This window comes from Pteropus medius, unplaced genomic scaffold (assembly GCF_902729225.1).
Source record: "Pteropus medius unplaced genomic scaffold, Ma_sr-lr_union100, whole genome shotgun sequence".
Classification (NCBI taxonomy): Eukaryota; Metazoa; Chordata; class Mammalia; order Chiroptera; family Pteropodidae; genus Pteropus; species Pteropus medius.
This window is the reverse complement of record NW_024349225.1, coordinates 304,443-321,905: the sequence shown is the minus strand read 5'-3', so window position 1 is coordinate 321,905 and position 17,463 is coordinate 304,443. Positions and strand designations below refer to the sequence as shown.

At 41.2% G+C, this 17,463-nt stretch overlaps 1 protein-coding gene across 3 annotated transcripts in view; it reads left to right on the top strand.

Annotated features, from left to right (window-relative positions):
* The window catches only part of KCNH1 (potassium voltage-gated channel subfamily H member 1), a 308,541-nt gene that overhangs the window by 28,656 nt on the left and 262,422 nt on the right, over nt 1–17,463 (top strand). For 2 of the 3 annotated variants that reach the window (XM_039881126.1, XM_039881125.1), the window contains exons 4-5: nt 9,772–9,900; nt 17,223–17,341. In XM_039881126.1, coding sequence (XP_039737060.1) covers nt 9,772–9,900; nt 17,223–17,341 — 248 coding nt within the window. Of the gene's footprint in view, nt 1–808; nt 997–9,771; nt 9,901–17,222; nt 17,342–17,463 lie in introns of those variants that run through there. The other variant, XM_039881127.1, reaches the window with a different exon arrangement.

The window sequence follows — 17,463 nt, the reverse complement described above, 5'->3', positions numbered from 1 at the left end:
TTTTTTTTTTTTTTTTTTTTTTTTTTTTTTTTTTTTTTTTTTTTTTTTTTTTTTTTTTTGGTGGGAAAATGGTAGAAAAAAGAGCTGCATGGACAGTGACTGAATCTTTTGGTTCTTTCTTTAGCTCTGTCTTAACGTTTAGAGCATCATCAAATTGCACCCCTTTTCTTGTTTGGCTGGTGACTTTTTATGATTTTTTAAATTTTGTTTATTTTGTTGCATTAGAAGGAAAAAAGTGGCCCAAATTTACTCTGCATCTTTCCTAAGAGTTCTTTCAGGATAAAGTTTAAATTACTTCACAAGGCTTATTAGGCATGTTCTCCACGGTCTGGCCTGTGCTCACCTCTCTGTGTTATCTGCTGCAGATTTTCCCCCTCATTGTCTATATTCCAGACTGAACTACATACATTCAGGTTCCAGAATTAACCTCGGTCTCACCTCTGTGCCTTTGCACATGCCCATCATTTGCCTTGAATGTTCGTTTTTCTCTTTTTCTCAGCTCATATCCACCTGCTCTTTAGATCTTATTTGTTCTTACCTCTGGGAGGCCTTCTGTGGCCACTCGGACAGTGCTCTGTGACTATTCTGTATTCTGTAATTCTTTTTGCATTGGCCATCCTATTTCCTGATCTACTCGTTTCTAGTGTGTCTCTCTTATTAGACTGTTTTTGGGGGGCAGTGATGGTGTCTTGATCACAGTTGAATTAGTAAATCCTTTTTTGATTGAATATTTTTCTTATGTGTGTGTGTGTGTGTGTGTGTGTATTGCCTGTGTGTGTGTGTGTTCATTCCACATAGCACAGTTCTAGGTATAGACAGATACTGAACATATTCTGGTAGCATAATTAATATTCGTTAACCTAACTGGAGCTCTTTGGTTGATTTGCAGTTTTATGTATGGGGAGCTGACCGATAAAGATACAATCGAAAAGGTGCGGCAAACGTTTGAGAACTATGAGATGAATTCCTTTGAAATTTTGATGTACAAGAAGAACAGTGAGTATTCAGGCCATTCTGAACCATATCTTAATGTGCTTGTCATAGTAAAATATCTCCTCTTCCTCTGTTGCTGTCTCGGGTTTTCTTCTCTCCCACGAGCTAAATGTCGTTACTTAAAGCCATCGTGTGTGTTGGGATAAATGGTATGGATTGATGAGTTAGACTGTTCCTCACAGGAACATTTGAACTTGTCACTAACCAATCAAGTCTTCTTGATCTTTTTTTCTGCCAAGATTAGTGTTTTAGTGTTGATTTACTTATGGCGAGTTGCTGGCTTACACACTTGTAGACTTTACAACTTCTTAGGGGAAGAGGTGGGACAGATACTCTGTCCATTTCTTCCTTGTCTCTATCTCCCACAGCACCTAGCACAGTAGGTAATACCAGCAGGTACCCAATTAAGAGTTTCTGAATAAAATTTTGTTCTCCTGGTGACCTCAGTTTTTTTATCAGAGATGGTATTAATAGTCACAGTGCATTGTTAATTTGTATTTGTTTTGGCTACAATTACTTCCACGAAGTATGTTTAATGAAGTTTTAGGTCAATAGCCACATGTAAGTACAAAACTTGCTTTTCTCTTGGGAGAATGGAGATTAGCAATATTAGAAATATGGAAAGTAGAGCATATGGCTGTAACAGGGCTGCAGAGGTGTCAGAGAGTGCTTTTTTTGTTTGTTTGTTTTTAAAAACGCTATTTTGTTTGTAAAGAATCCTGTTCTTTATATATAGTATTAAATGGTAGGTTATAGGTTCAGTAGAACGTTTCCAAAATGGCCCAGATGGCATATGAGGACGTGGTGGCATTCAGAGTGATAGGTTTTGCTCTGGAAAGCAGGACACATGCTGCTTTTATCTGGAAGTAGCTGGGGCATTGTTTTCAGTCTGGCATGTTGAAGCAGGCACCCGAGAGGACTGTTGCGTCGCAGATGCTGATTTGAGAGATTAGCTCTGGGCATCTACAGATCCGAGAGGGTTGTTCCTGTAACTTTTATGCTAGAGACGTTACCTTGCTCCATCTCACTTTTTCAGCCAGGAGGTCTAGCTCCTACCCCATCATTTGGCATAAGAAAATTGAGATGAAAGACTGTGAATAGCTCTATGCCAGTCCTTCCACTACGGGGAACACAACTCAACTCAAGGCAGTAGCTCTGACCAGGAGCATGCCAGCAGAGGCCTTCTCTGCACGTGTGCCCAAGCTAATGGCGTAAATGAAAGGTTTTCCATACTGGAAGCTTTGTATACTGAACAGTGTGGATTTCCTCATGACACAGAACACGGATTGGGTAGGTGTATCACTAAAATAATTCCTTGTATTTATATTTTGCTACAGAGGTTTTAAGCTTCATTAAACTGTGTGTTTAACTTGTCCAGATTCCACTCATTTGTTTGGCACAAAAGGGAGAGAGAAGGAAGCATAATTTAAATTGAGTTCACTTGCCATTCCCTTCAGTGAGCATGAGCCCCAGAGTGAGTGTGAGATGGGAGAACGGAGTCTGCTCTTCCTTCTGTGCCTTCAGGACTGAAGGCCTTGTGTTGCATCTCATCCCACGAAAGGTGATTCCGGTGTTTAAAGTTGTGTACTTTAGGTAGACTTGGCCTCTGCATGTCAGCCAGTTAGTTCAGCTGATGTTCTATAAAGTATCAGCATCTTTTCTCTCCCTGGAGGTTGAGGTGGGCTTACTGAGAGATGCATGGCAGCCCCGGCACAGGGCTGCACCTTACAGGTGATGTTAAGGCATTTTCAAGAGTAATCGTGGTCATATGCAATTTTCGCCCTACTCTTTGACTTTAGAAAATAAACTGGAGAGTATGACTCCACTCTATTTGAAAATGTTGATTCTCTAAGCCTTGTGAAGTAGGCATGGCTGATGTCATTTATTTCCATGGTATAAAGAGTTAGATAGTTTAATACCTTACCTGAGGTCATGCTCAGCCAGGACCTGGTTTCCAATGCTTGTTCCATGGCCATTTTTCTGAGACTGGGACAGTGTAACTGTGAGTGCAAGACAAGGCCACCTCATATGGTGGGCCAGGTAACACACTGTATAGGGAACAGCTGGAAACCAGCTTGCTCCTGGCCTAGAATTGCATCTGTGCTGAGGGAGGAGCTTCTCTTTCTAATTTACACAGAGATATCTAGTGGACGAGCAGGGGTTCCACAGAAGGCTAAGCCTGAACATAAAATGTGAAGCATGAAATTGAGGCGGATAGTGTCAGTTTCTTCCTAGGAACCTGCTCCCTGCTCCCGACTCCTCCAAATCCCACCCTCTCCTGAGGAATTGAGAAACTTGAAATTATTTGTTAAGCTTGGGAATTTTATATGAGTTGCACCAAATTCTATGCTTTTTTTCAAGTTTTTTATTGACCAACTATGTCATACACTAGACTTGCTGCCAGGGATGCGGTTACAGAAAAACAACCTCTACTCTCACAGTGTTTGCAGGTGTGGGGGCAGCATCCACAGGACAGAGCTATAAGTATTTTGATGGTGACACCACATGGGGGGTTATTTAACCCCAACTTATGAGGTCAGGGAAGGATGTCTTCCTAGAAGACAGGAAATCTATGCAGAAACTGAATGATAGGTATCAGGTAGGCAGAGAGAAGGGCAAAGAGTACCCCAGGCTGATGAAATGCACAAAGGAGGGCTGACTATGGTGGTGACCACTGACTGGCTCTTTCCTCAGTTTGCCCGGCTTCACGCAGTGCCCAGGAAGTGGGAAGCACAGCGCTTCCTGTTAGGAACTTCTTGTCTGGCCTGAAGTAAAACTAACCAAGAATCTAGTACAGAGCCCGATCTAGAAGGGGTGCTCAGCGAATGTTTGTTTGAGTGGCTTTGAACTTGAGATCAAATATGTGGTCACAGAAAGAAATCTAACTATGGGCAGTGAATACACAGTGCAAAATATATATGACTTACCGTTGAATTGTACACTTGAAACTTATTGGATTTCATTAACCAATGTCACCATAATAAGTAAAATTAAAAAAAAAAATAAAAAGGTAAATGAATTTTCTTTTTTAAAAAAAGGAACTCGATAGTTACCAAGAAACAGATGAAAGAAAAGTATGTAATTCAGAGAGAGGGCATCGGAGCTGAGGACTGAGCAGCGTGGGGCTGAACTGACCTGTGATGGAGCGGGAGGAGCAGACTGAGCATCAGCGGGTGGGAGGAGAGAAAGGAAGAGGCAGAGTTTGCTTCTATTTTTAAACTTTGTGGTTCATTAGCTTGAAACTTTCATCATTTTTAGCAGTTTTGAGTCCCATGGGGGAACTCCCCCCTCCTTCTGTTGAGATTTTAAAATGTGAAATGTCATCATCTAAAAGAATGTTTATTTTTCTTTCCCATTTTTAAATTAATGCATTTTTACTGTGGAGAATAAAAGAAGGCATAAAGAAGAAAAATAGTCACCCCCAAAGACAAAGATTCAGAGGAATACGACTATCCTCTTAACTTTTTGGTGTGTTTCTTTTTAGTTTTTGTCTGTGCACATGTTACATAATTGAGATTTTGACATATATGCAATTTGAAATCATACAATTATGTAATCTTTTATCACAAAAATATCCCCATTGTTAAAATTCTTCGAAAACGTAATTTGGAATTTTATTAATACTTCTGTTACTGGATATTTATAAGGCTCGAATATATTTGTGCAAAGATATTTTGTGGACATTGGGAAATCTTTCCTAGAAGTTGAGAATTACTGGGTCAAGGGATATGAACTAAGGTTTCTGGGACATTTTGTCAAATAGTGTTCTGGGAATCGAAACCCATTTTCAAGTTCACTTGAATATTATGAGCATCCAACTCTGTACCATGCCAGCATAAAACAGTATGATTCTTAAATTATCAAATTGCCTACAATTATTTTTTCGCTTAATGAGTATTTTTAATGTGAATGAGATTCAAGTATTTTTTCCTATTTACTATCCATTTGAAATTATACTTTTTAATGTTAATTGTCCAGATTCTTTGCCTGTATATTCTATTTAATTCTAGTGATTTTCTTACTGATATTTTACAAGCTCTTAATAAATTGTTTTGATTCTTTTTTCACCTTCTCCCATTCTTTAGTATTTGCAAGCATAATTTTGTAGAAAGGATCGTCTATTGATAAGCATTAATATTTGTCCTACCTTTAGGGGGTGTTGGCAGTAGAAGGCTTCATGGTGTGTTTTGGAATGAGTGTATAGAATACCATTAAATATCTTGAAGGATGGATTATTTAAAAGATTTATTTCTCTCTATTGGACAGTCTGACCAGTAAACCTGTACATTTTGGTTTGCTATATATTTTGTATTGTTACTTGATTCATTTTCAGTATGGCAAATAATTTTCTTACATCAGCGACAGTTGTCATTAATAAACTCATTCAGTAATCTTGTGCCAGTCGGTTAGTTTTTCCATTTTTCAAATGAGAACATCAAGAGGTATCAGCCTCGAGTGAAAGCAGTACACCCTCTGGGGAACAGTTACCGGTGTGGGACTGACTCCATGGCTTGTGGCTAGGCTGGTGGCCCTATGTTGGGGAGCTCTGGATCAGCATCTCCATCAGAGAAGCCCTGAGAAAGTCATCTTGTAGCATTCTACCAGGCCAGAAAGAAGCTGCTGGCCAAGCACCTATTGATTACCTACTGTAGGCCTGTGGGTTTGAGCCAGCGAGATCCAGACATAAGAAACTGAGTCTGCCTTGGAGGAGGTTATAATCTAGTTGTGGAGAAATATCTAATAGGAAAACAGTCATATTTTGCCTAGTTTCCTAATGGACTGTCTTCTGCTTATTCAGGAGCTATAGGGGATATTGATCCTAAGTCACACACAAAATGAAAAAAATATTTTTCATATTTAAAAAAATTTGTTTTCGAAACTTAAAAAAATACTATATAGAAGTAAAAAATTTTTATGTCAGTATTTTTCTTTGTGGTTCTGCGCTTTATATAGTACCTTGGAAGCTCTTCACCTTACTCAGATAATAAAAATATTCTTCCATTTTTCCTTCTGATACATTTATAGCTATGTTAGAGTATTTAGAACATTAAACCATTTGGAATTTATTTTTATGTATTATGCGATGTAGCAGTCTAACTTAATTTACTTTCCACAGTGCTTATTTAGTTGTCTCAGTATAGTAGTCCTCCCTTATCTGTGGGGCATGCATTCCAAGACCCCCAGTGAAAGCCTGAAACCATGCATAGTACCAAACCTTATAGATACTATGTTTTTCCATATACATATATACCTTTTCACTTAAAGAAAGCACTATATGGATTCTCCTTGACGTATCTGAATTGGCAGCATGTCTACTCTTGAACTTTGGGGCCATTATTAGGTAAAATAAGGGTTCCTTAACACAAGCGCTGCCATACCACGACAATTGACTTGATCACCAAGATCGCTAAGTGCCTAATGGGCGGGAGCATACACAGTGTGGAGACGGCGGGATGATTCACATCCCAGGCGGATGGAGCAGGGCCTCACATGATTTCATCACTACTGAGAACAGTATGAGACTTCAAGCTACTTAGAACAGTACATAATTTAAAACTTATGAATTGTTTATTTCTGGAATTTTCCATTAAGTATTTTCAGACCACAGTTTACTGCAGGTAACTGAAATTGTTGAAAGGGAAATCTTGGATAAGGTGGGGCCACTACACTATTTGTTAAAAATCCAGCTCTTCCCTTCTCATTTGAAAAGCCCTGTTCTTTATATGCTGAATTCTCACACATTCTTGGGTTTATTTCTCTCCTCTCCTTTTCCAGGAATCCTTTTGTAACTTATTCGCTGCATGAGTTTGGTTACGATATTTTTCCAGTGGTCTTCACCATATGTAAAATGGGAATAATGTCATAGCAGCAATTCTACCTCTCAGTTGTGAGAAGTGAACCATAATATATGAGGGCACGGCTTCATTGTAAGCACTTAGTAAATGTAGAATTATTTTCATCATTGCTTGTTTTAGGGCCTGTGCCAATGGCTCTCAATTACGGTGGTAGGTAGCCCTTGTCATTTTTCTTTTCAAAAATTTCTTGGACATTCTTCTATTTTTATTTTTCTATTTGAATTGAATTTCAGTTCATCAAGCTCTGAGAATAACAAATGAAGAAAGAACAATTGAGGTGTCGTTTGAAATTGCATTACATTTGTATATTAAGTAGGGAGGTCTGACTTAAAAAATTGAATCTTCTCATTTACAAACAATGTAACTTCATTTGTTTAGGTTTCGTTTTTTGCTCTTCAATTAAATTTTAATTACTTCGAGGCTTAAACCTTGGTTTTTCTAGCTTTCTGCTTGTTGTGGTTGAGACTGGCTCTCTTCTCTCAGAGCAGGTGGAGGCAGCTCCAGAGTTTCATTAAACATATGAGATACATGCTCTTTTAAGCCATCCAAACACCCCTGTGATGTGATAGTGAGCATTTCAATCTTACAGGTGAGGAATTTAAAAGGAAAGAAGAAAAGAAAGTAATAGTTTTAAATAACTATGTACGAGACATGTGTTTATTTTTACTGCCTCTAAAGCAGGTCTATTATCCCCATTTTACAAATGAGGAAACTGATTCTAAGAGAAGTTAAAGTGACACAGCCAAGACAATCAATAAAGGAAGAGATAGGGCTCAAACACAGGGTTTAACCTGTATCTCCCAGTGGTCATAAATGGAATCTAAAGATTAGATGGCTCAGTGCCTACTGGAACATTCACAGGCACTGGACCTGGCTGATACAGCGTAGTGGAGGGCCCACAGGTGGCAGCTGTGAAAGAGAAGGTTCTTGGGATTCCAGCAAGACAAGGCTCCTGGTGTTAGACATCATGAATGGGGGGGGGTCCCCTTATTTGATTTATTACTAGTTTGATAAATTAGAAGTGCTTTCTGGCTTACCATCTTAAAAGAAAATTGCTTAAAGTTTTCTTTAGAGCAAAAAGAAAATGGTTTTTTGATTTGTTTGCTTTTTGTCTTACCAGCTAAGATATACCTGAGAGCTGTGGGTGTGTAGGATCAATTGGTGTGACATTCTCTTTTGAATTTTCTGTTGCTTAACTGAAAATGGTTTAAAATCCTACAGATTCTGAGGAGGGGACTCGGAGGAGTAGTAACAAAATTTCTAAACAGTAGATAATTCAGAGGCCATATTCTTGATTTTGGAATGCTATTTGTGATTTTTGTCTGGTGGACTTTTCTTTCAAAACACATTTTCTTAGTGACATTATAGTTTCTTTGTCTTCTAAGAGCACCCAGAAACTGATAGCTGAAAATGATGGAAAGAGAAAATGAGCAGACGATCAAAATTAACTCTGAGTGAATACATAGTAGTTAAGATTTGAGGAGAACATATTCCCATCTGATCCATTTGCTGCCTGTTTGAGTGTACATTTTAGGGTTATTCATACTTACATATGAATAAGTGGTATAGCCAGATGTGTAAGCTAGTTATCATTAAGTTGGCTAACCCTAACGTTAATCAGAGATGTCTCTCTGTCCGCGTTGTGTAGCATAGACGTTGATGTGATTGCAGGCAGAGAGACCCAGGTGACCTTTTGAGGACCTGTTTCCATCACCAAGATTCAATGAGTTATTTGCTTAAGTTACTTAGAGTTACTATCTTCTAAAATAAGATAAAATGCTGAGCACAGTGCCTGGCATGTAGGCTGCTTCTCTAATACTTAACAACCTGGAGAAATATTTACTGGGTTGTTTTTTTTTTTTCCACTTGAAAATGGTCATAAAATAGTATGTAAAGTGATATTCCAGTTATGCAAAATTTAGCAAGTAGTTCCTAAGTTCTTACATGCCAGATGCTGTTTTAGAAACTAGGCTACAGAACTAGATAGGGAAGAGCATACTGTTTTGTGTCTCGTTTAATTTCGTTTCACAGAATTGATTGGTCAGTCTTGCCAATGTCCTCTACAGATAGGAAATACTTGTTGTTCTCCCCAGTTTGTTTTTGGAAGACATAGGCTAGGTGAGTGCCCTTTCTGAGAAGTCAATCAGATAAGCCCTGCCCACCTTCTCCTTCTGTGGATCAGAGCAGTGCTTTGGAAGAGCTTATGTATCCCCCACTTTAGCTCAGGAACAAGGAATGGAAGTTGAAACATTCACCAAACTTCCTAAGGCACTGCTGTAATCACAGCCGTAACCCAAAACCCTCCCTTTCTGGGGAAGCCTTTGCTGAGAGAATCACTGTGGTGATTCTTTTCCTTCATGTGTTGTCATTTGCTATTGTATCGGACCCTTTGGGTTTTTCTTTTGGGGAGAAAGACTTAGAAATATAGTTTCTGACCCACAGTTTATTGAGCATGGGAGCCAAATTGATGGATTCCCAAACTGGATTTTGCACTGGGGCCCTTTAACAATGGAAATTTGAATTTGCATAGTCTGCCGGCCGTGGTTGATAGTGCCCATCCCGGCCCCTACTCTCTACTTGTCCACTACGTGGTCTAAGGTAAGTCTTTAGATCTCTGTACCTTAGTTACTTCCATACATCAGGAGGGACTTTCAATCTGTTTTCTAATCATTTTACAAGAGTTAAGAGATCTGCACTTAGAAAAATTATTTGAACAGAAGAAAAGCACCACTGAGTAGTCACTGTGAAAGTTTTTATTCCAGCAAGAAGAGAAATTAATGGTATAATAACCCCAGCACCCAAAGGAATGAAGCTTTCTAAAACATAAATGAATATTTGTACCTATTCATTCCCAAGTCTTCGCTTCCATAGCCCCTCAAATGAGAAGGCAAATTACTGACCAACCTTTTGATATTTCTTTCAGGGACACCTGTGTGGTTCTTTGTGAAAATCGCTCCAATTCGAAACGAACAGGATAAAGTGGTCTTATTTCTTTGCACTTTTAGTGACATAACAGCTTTCAAACAGCCTATTGAGGATGATTCATGTAAAGGTTTGTAATTCTGACTTGTACTAATATATTTATGCCTTTTTTTTTTTTTTGCCTGTAAGTGCGACTCTCGTTACAGAGAATTTGAGGTTGCCAAGGCAATCTCTGCACAAAGATCAAGATTTAAACTTTAATATGTTGAGTAAAGCATTGTATCATTCTGGAATACATTGAGGGAGGAGAAAGAGAGAAAAAAATCTTGTTTTAGAAAACACACGAATCAATTTCATACCTTTTTAGATTAACCCTTTCCAAGAAAGTTCAGATAGAAGAAGGTAGTTGGGCACTTCTGGTATCATCAGAATCTTTTCAGGTTTTCACATGACAGTTGTCTGTCACCCAAATGAGGCAGTCCATGGCCACGTTCATCTCATTTATATATAAACTTCTTTAGATTTGACTGAGTTCTAGCATTTCAAGATTTTTAAGATAAATTTTAGCACGTCTACCTGCCTGATTAAGTCCACAGATAGTTAATTCATTTGATCATTTAATCAGCTGTGACCACAAATTTTAGCTCTCACCTTGGCTACATCACATGCATGTATTATTGAAATAACATTGGGGATTAGGAAAGGAGATGGCTCAGAATTTCTGGAACAACTAAACTCCTGAAGGGGTCCCGCTCATCAGGATATACAAAAGATGGTATGTTAGTCTCAGAGGTTTGGGTTAGGGGGTGTCACAGCACGCTTTTCCATCCCTCTTCTATAGTGTGCACCCAGGATAATCAAGAGACGAAGGGAGCTTTCATATTGTAGTGCTTCCTGGCTCTGTGGTTGATTTTCCAGCTCTACCGGTGAGCTTTGCTCATTGTGGTTTCCTGAGATGCAGCAGAGAGATGAGAGTGGAGTCCAGGAGAGAGTTAAACCAGGGAACATTATTCTTGATGGGACAAAATGCTATTGTTAAATGGACATTATAGGAGGAAATAAAACTCTGTTGTTAATTACGTGGATGCTCTCTCAGGCGCTGTGTCCTCTGAGGATATTTAAAATCCTAGCACATTTAGGTGCTCTCATTTATAGAGTTCAGAGCACAATGCTGTGTATACCGGTGCATCCTATTTTTTTTTTAACTATCTGATAGTGTAATAAATTAATTTCAGCCTGCCTTTTGGTTTTGAGAACACAGAAGATATATAGTCTCTCAACCAGATTTGCGATTCTCCAATTTTTAGTTTCTGACTTGAAGATTTCTCAGTGCAGTAGCTATTATGTGGTGATAGACTCACTCATGATTGTCATCTTGCTACTGTCTAGAAAGGCCATTTGCTTTTTTGACTGAATAAACTCATAAATAATATTTTAAAGGTAATCAGATATTTTGACACTTATTTTTGCATGCAATTTTTCACTTAACAATTACAACACGTGATTTGGTTGAGTTAGAATGTTTTCTTTTTGTCGCCAGATGACGTGAGGTGGTGTCGGTTATCAGGAAAGGCATACTCAACAGAGAATACTCCTCACATGTCACCTAATGTCTTCATTTGATTCTCATGAAACCTGAAAGAAGAGATAAATCACATTCATCTCTTCTGTGTGATAAGTGAGACTCATTTCTGTGAGTGATGAAGTGAAACTCACTTAGACTCACTTTCTTTCAGGAAGAAAATGCTCCACTTCATTGAATCTGCCTTAATGATGTATTTCCTTTCTGATAAAAGAGTTTTGTTACACACACACACACCACACACACACAGACACACATGCACACAGTCTTACTTATTAGCCAAAGAAACCAGATATTATCTTTGTGAAGTAAATAGTAGTAACATGTGGCTTGATTTGTAAAAATTTAAAACACAGATGCATACACTTTAGCCCTCGATGTAGGTGGATCATGCTGCTAGCGGATCATACTTAGTGTCTCCTCCGGGACATGACTTTATAAGCCTGTTTATTTCAAATGCCATGACAGACATGCTTCGACCCTCCCACCTGTCACTGGGACCCTGGCCCACTTTGATGTGCTGGTCTGCTTAGGACAAGATCAAATTTTATCCTAATCTATTTATGATGGAAGAGCATGTTAATTCTCCAGGCCTTGTTTGTTGTAAGTCCATAAACTGCAGTTCTGGCCGCAAGGATCAAATCAAGATGGAAAATACGCTGCTGTGTGGCTGGATTGTTCTCTGCCGTGACCTTCCTCCTTGGATGTGCTCTCACACGGAGATTCCAGCAGACCCAGCCTGGGTTTCGGCCCAACACTTCCGTCAGAAGAGTCCTGAGAGTCTCGCTGACCCAGGCTTGTTTAAAAATCACTTTTGAGATGAAATGGGAGGGTGGATAATCCAAACCCTCAGAAAAATCCCCAGATAATTGCTCCTTGGCGTAGCAGCATGAGATGTTTTCCCACCACCAGATTAGTTTTTTTTAAGTCAGTTGTGCTCAGATTGTCTCTAAAAGGACTATGTTTTCTCTGATCATGTAGTGCCTCATGTCAGGCTTGGGAATGGGGTGAGTTCATCCTCATAGTGATGGAGGAGCCAGTTTGTGCCTAACATTTTCTCACAAACGACCCACAGAGGGGTAACCGCATGGGATAATTGGCGGCAGACTGTTTTGACACCTAATACAAGGTAACTCGCCTTTCACGGAGCTTGGAGCACATGGGCCCTGGGAATGCTCCCTGAGCCCCCTCTTTCATTAGTTTGTCAGTTGTCTTATCCTTTTTATGAATTTTCCAGGCCCCTGACTTCCTCATCTTCTCTTTTCTGTCCATTTTTTGACTGATTCCCTTGCTGTCTGACAAAAAGTACCCACTTTGGCATGGAGCAGGAATGAAGGTCAAGCTATGTTTGCTGTTTGGTAACAGCTCTGGTTTTATCTCTTATCCCCCATCCCCCTCCAATAATCTTGTGTTAAAGGAGCAAGATCTTTTTCAAAGATGCACATATTGACTTCTAAATTCATAGTTAAACTTGAGCCAAACACAGACAACAAAATGAATGGAAAACTCCAGAGGAGATTTTTAAAGTCCAGAGATTTAGAATATTTGGGGATGAGGGCTTTGGCAAGCTGTCATAGCTTCTGACCCTTCTCCATATGTCTTCATGTGGGATATTTGTCAGGCCCTCCTGGGAAAGAAACAGAGCAATGGATATAAGCCATTCCCCCTCTCCGCCTCCAATATTCACATGTCGTCTTGGCCCTTAGGATGACAATGTGAACTGCTACTTGAAGTCATCCTAGATTTTTGATTATTTGTACACTGATAGGGAAAAGACTGGGGGAGGGAGACTTGAGAACACTTAGGCAGTGTCCACATGGACTGCCCATCCTGGTCCCGTGTGTCCATTGATCTTTTCTGGATGTTGGGTTATGGCACCAGCTCCTCTAAGGGGATCTGTGACTACAGCTCTGGACAAGCCTGGCTTCACAGTCCCCCAATCGGAGTGAAGAAAACTCATAGGAGTCTTCGGTAACTTCCACTCATAATGACTCAGCACCGTTCCCAGGGAGGGGCCTATAAGTCTGTCTTTTTGGTATCTCTGCACTTACCTTGGAGGAGCTGGAGTCCCAGCTCATCCCACAGCCATCTCTTCTGGCCTGGGAGAGGATACGGGGCTGTGTGGGCTAAAGCAGTTTAGTGGGGGCTCACCCCAGTTGAAACCAGAAGCCATGTGGAGTCAAGGAAGGGAGAAGTGGTTATCCTTGCTGAGAATGGGGACAGGAGCCAATAAGTACTTCTGAGCTGATTGCACGTGTTCCCTTCCTTCTGTCCTTCTTTTCCTCTCATGCTTCCACTTCCTCTCCTGCCCACCCCCCGCTCACCCAAACGACACCCAATAAGTGTGTGTGCTGAATAAACAGAAGTCTGCCTAAGGAAAATGGGCGTGCACAGGAGGGAGTGGGCAGCTCTGCTGGGGGTCAGGCAGTAACCGGGAAAGGCTTCCTTGAAGGGCGGGGGTGTGTCAGCTGCCTTCCTTGAACTAGATTTTCAGTGGATTGTCCCCTCCCAGTTTGCACTGTGGACAACGGGAGATCCCTTCCTTCCAGGATTGTTTCTCCCGATTGCTATGAGACATCTTTGGTCCAAATTGCACATATTATCTTCCATCAAACCCGTTTCCTTCTCTTCCTGTGTTTATAATCTCATTGCACAGCTGTCACCCAGTCACCCAACCAGGAACCCAGAGGCCACCTGGATTGCCTCTTCTCTCCCTCTACAGCTACTGTTCATCAACTCCTTTTGAATCTATCTAGTAGCTGTTCTCAAGTCTCCCCTTTTGGCCTGGCCTAGGCTACAACATTTGTCCAGGCCCCCATGGTGTCTTGCCTGGGGTTCTGACTTGTCTTTTTCAGTTTTTTTTAAGTATACTGTCTACACTGCCGTACTGCCCTTCTTAAAAGAACTCAGTTTATGTTTCCTTCTACCCACCTTACTTAAACTGCTTCAGTGATTCTCCATGAGTTTTAGGATAAAGTTCAAATTTCTTAACTTGCTGTCTGGCTTCTTATCACTTAAGTTCTTCTTGATCTGGCCTCTGACAACTTCTTTAGCATCACGCTGTGTCTGCACCCTTCTCTCCTCCACAGGCCACGCCTCATTTATGCCACTTCGAATGCCACTTCGAATGCCTTACTGTTCCCAACATATTACCTGACTTTATGATTTTCTGCCTTCATAGGTGCTTTTCCTTTGTGTGGAACATCTATCTTTTCCTTTTTGAGTTCTTAACTCCTGCTCATCTTCCAAAATTTTCCTCTAGTGTCACCTCCTCTGGGAGGCTCTCCCTGACTCCCAGGCTGGGTTAGATACACCTTCTCTGGACAGTCTTGGCCATATCATCCCATACTCATCTCTGTTATAGAACTTAGCTTACTCTATCACGGTTTTTAAACAATGTATTTGTCAGTCTTCCCTACTAGAGGGCATGCTCTTTGAAGCCAGAGTCTGTGTCTTCTTTATCTTAGTATCTCTAATACCTAACGTCATGCCTGGTATATAGTAGTTATGTTTATAGAACTAATACATGAATGAATGAAGTTCTTTTACCTGGTTAGGCAATGATTCTTATTAGAAAGTATCCATAGTTCAGAAAGGAAAACGTGGGGGCGGACTTTGGGAGAGAACTTATTTCCTTCCTTCAGAATAGGCAGAGCCTGCCCATCCTGGTGGAAGTGTGATGGCAGATTTCACACTGTTTATCCATTTTCTCCATCCAATATCCACTCATCTTCCCGTGCCCTCCACTCAGCCAGCTCTTTGAAGAGCCACATTCTTGGAAAGTGACTCAGGGCTTGAACAAATAGTGAGAGCCTAGCCGGAGGAGCCGGAGAAATGCCCAGAGGGCCAGGGAGCTTTCTTTTCATCCTTTTGTGCTCTCTCAGCTGATGGACCAGGGCCCTGAGCTCCCTGCCAGGCAGGGTTGGGATGTCTGCCCTGCCACCTACTTCTTATTGTTGTTCATAGAGTCTGGGTCATGGTGGGGGTGGTAATGATGGTCGTGGAGGGGCGGGGATGGGGGGTTGCAGAGCCCTTGCCGATGTTTTCATGCACAACTATTTTCTATTTGATTGAAAAATGCACTCTCTTCTCTTCTTGAAAAGCTTTGTAGAATTCAACTCCAGCTTTGTTTTGAGCTGAAGGAGAGCCTGACTCTGAAAGAGACTTTAAAAAATTCTAGTCCACAGTTGACATTAGCAAATTCCAGTGAGCATGTTCATAAATGGCACATTTGAGGGAGATGTCAAAGACCCCTGCAGAGCCTGGGCTGTCCCTTCCTTTTAGCATTAACGGGATCCCCTACGGCCCGACCACCATGGGCTTCTTTTCAAGCTGGCTCCAGCAGCCCCATTTCTCTGCTTAATGGCATCAGGATGGATGATGAAAATGCCACTACTGTTTATTAAAGCCCAGAACTTCTGGAATGTGACAAAAAAAGAACTTTTTGCTATTCTTGCCATGTCGACAAAAATTTATTCAGATCATGATTCTTAAAGGTTGTGCAAAGAAAGGACGAGCTCCATTTTCCTCTGGATTCTAAGTCTATCTTGAAAAGCTGCTCCAGGGTAAAATTTGGCCGATGAGATTTCTGCTGCCAGGTGCTGAATACTGCCAAACTTAAAGGACAGAAAATAAAATTGCCTTGTCCTGTTTTTAGCTGTCATGTGAAAATAGTTTCATGCTCTGTTTATTTGCTGGAGCCCCTCAACCCCAAGTTTGGCCTTGGGAACCCTGACAGGCTTTCAGAAGTCTTATGGGGCAATTGCCATGGTCATAGCCTTGATGCAAATGAGTTTGGGATATTGGGAATGGACAATCGTGTTTGGGACCTTTAAAAGATTACTCATATGTCTTAAATTCTCAGTCAAGTTCATTCATATGTCTTAGAGTCTGGGATATACAGTGGGCTGGATTGAACAAGACCAGCATTTTACTTTTCCTGGAGGGACTAGTCCAGAGGGCCAAGGAAGCCTCCAGACAGCCTCTGTTTTAGCCCACTAACCACAGCCCTCTAAACTTAGCGCCTTTGTTTTACCAGGCAAATGCGCTTAGCCTTTAGGAAAGTAGAGTGTTTTAATTTCTACTTTACCGATGGGATAATTGAAGCCCAGAGAACTTAAACAACTTGTGGTGATCACAAAGCAAGCTGGAGGCAGAGATGGGACTTGTATCCAGATTTCTTTACTGCGTTCTTGGTACTAAGTTCAGTACTAGGCTCTTTTAATTTCTTGTTTTAAGGGGACCTGCCATCAACCGTCTTTCCCCTACACCAGAGCAGGCTAAAATGTGCCAGCGCTTTTCCCCTCACCTACCCAGGGATTAAATTCATTTCTTATTCCCCTGGCTTTGGAGAATGTAACGTATAGAACGATGATTTGACTAGCTTGTCTGTTTAAAACGTGGAACCATCTTGGTTCCAGGTGGTCCCCGCATCAGGTGATGTGGGGCTTGGGAACAACCTGAGCCCAGTCACAAAGTCAGAGAAACACCTCTATTGCCTTGTAGTATTTGGCAGAAAAGCCTTAGGCCAGAGCAGAGAGATCTGGGTTCTAGACTCTCTCTCTTTGTCTAGGCACTCTGTGTCTTGCTTTCACTTTTGCAAAGTGGTATTAAAACCTGCCCTACCTATTTCACCAGCTGAGATTAGGATAAAGCGAAAGAGCAAGGGAAAAGTAAATCGCTACACAAATTTGAGCATGTCTGCATGCTTTTCTGAGCAGCGACTCTCACTGCGAAGAATGCGGAGTGACTCATGGGAGCTCAGGAAGACAATGGGGGTGTCTGCTTCTGACCGTGTAACTTGTGGTGTGAATGTCCATGTGCCTCAGGACAACGTTGAACTTGTCTTTTCTCTTTTCCACATGCTTCAGGCTGGGGGAAGTTTGCTCGGCTGACCAGGGCACTGACAAGCAGCAGGGGTGTCCTGCAGCAGCTGGCTCCCAGCGTGCAAAAAGGCGAGAACGTCCACAAGCACTCGCGCCTGGCCGAGGTAAGGGCAAGAGGTCAACTGATCTTACACCTCACTTCTGTGGGGGCCGCTGGCTGGGAAAATGGTACGGAGCAAGTATGCCGGTTTGCAGGGACATTCAGGATCTTGTCCTGGCTGGGCCA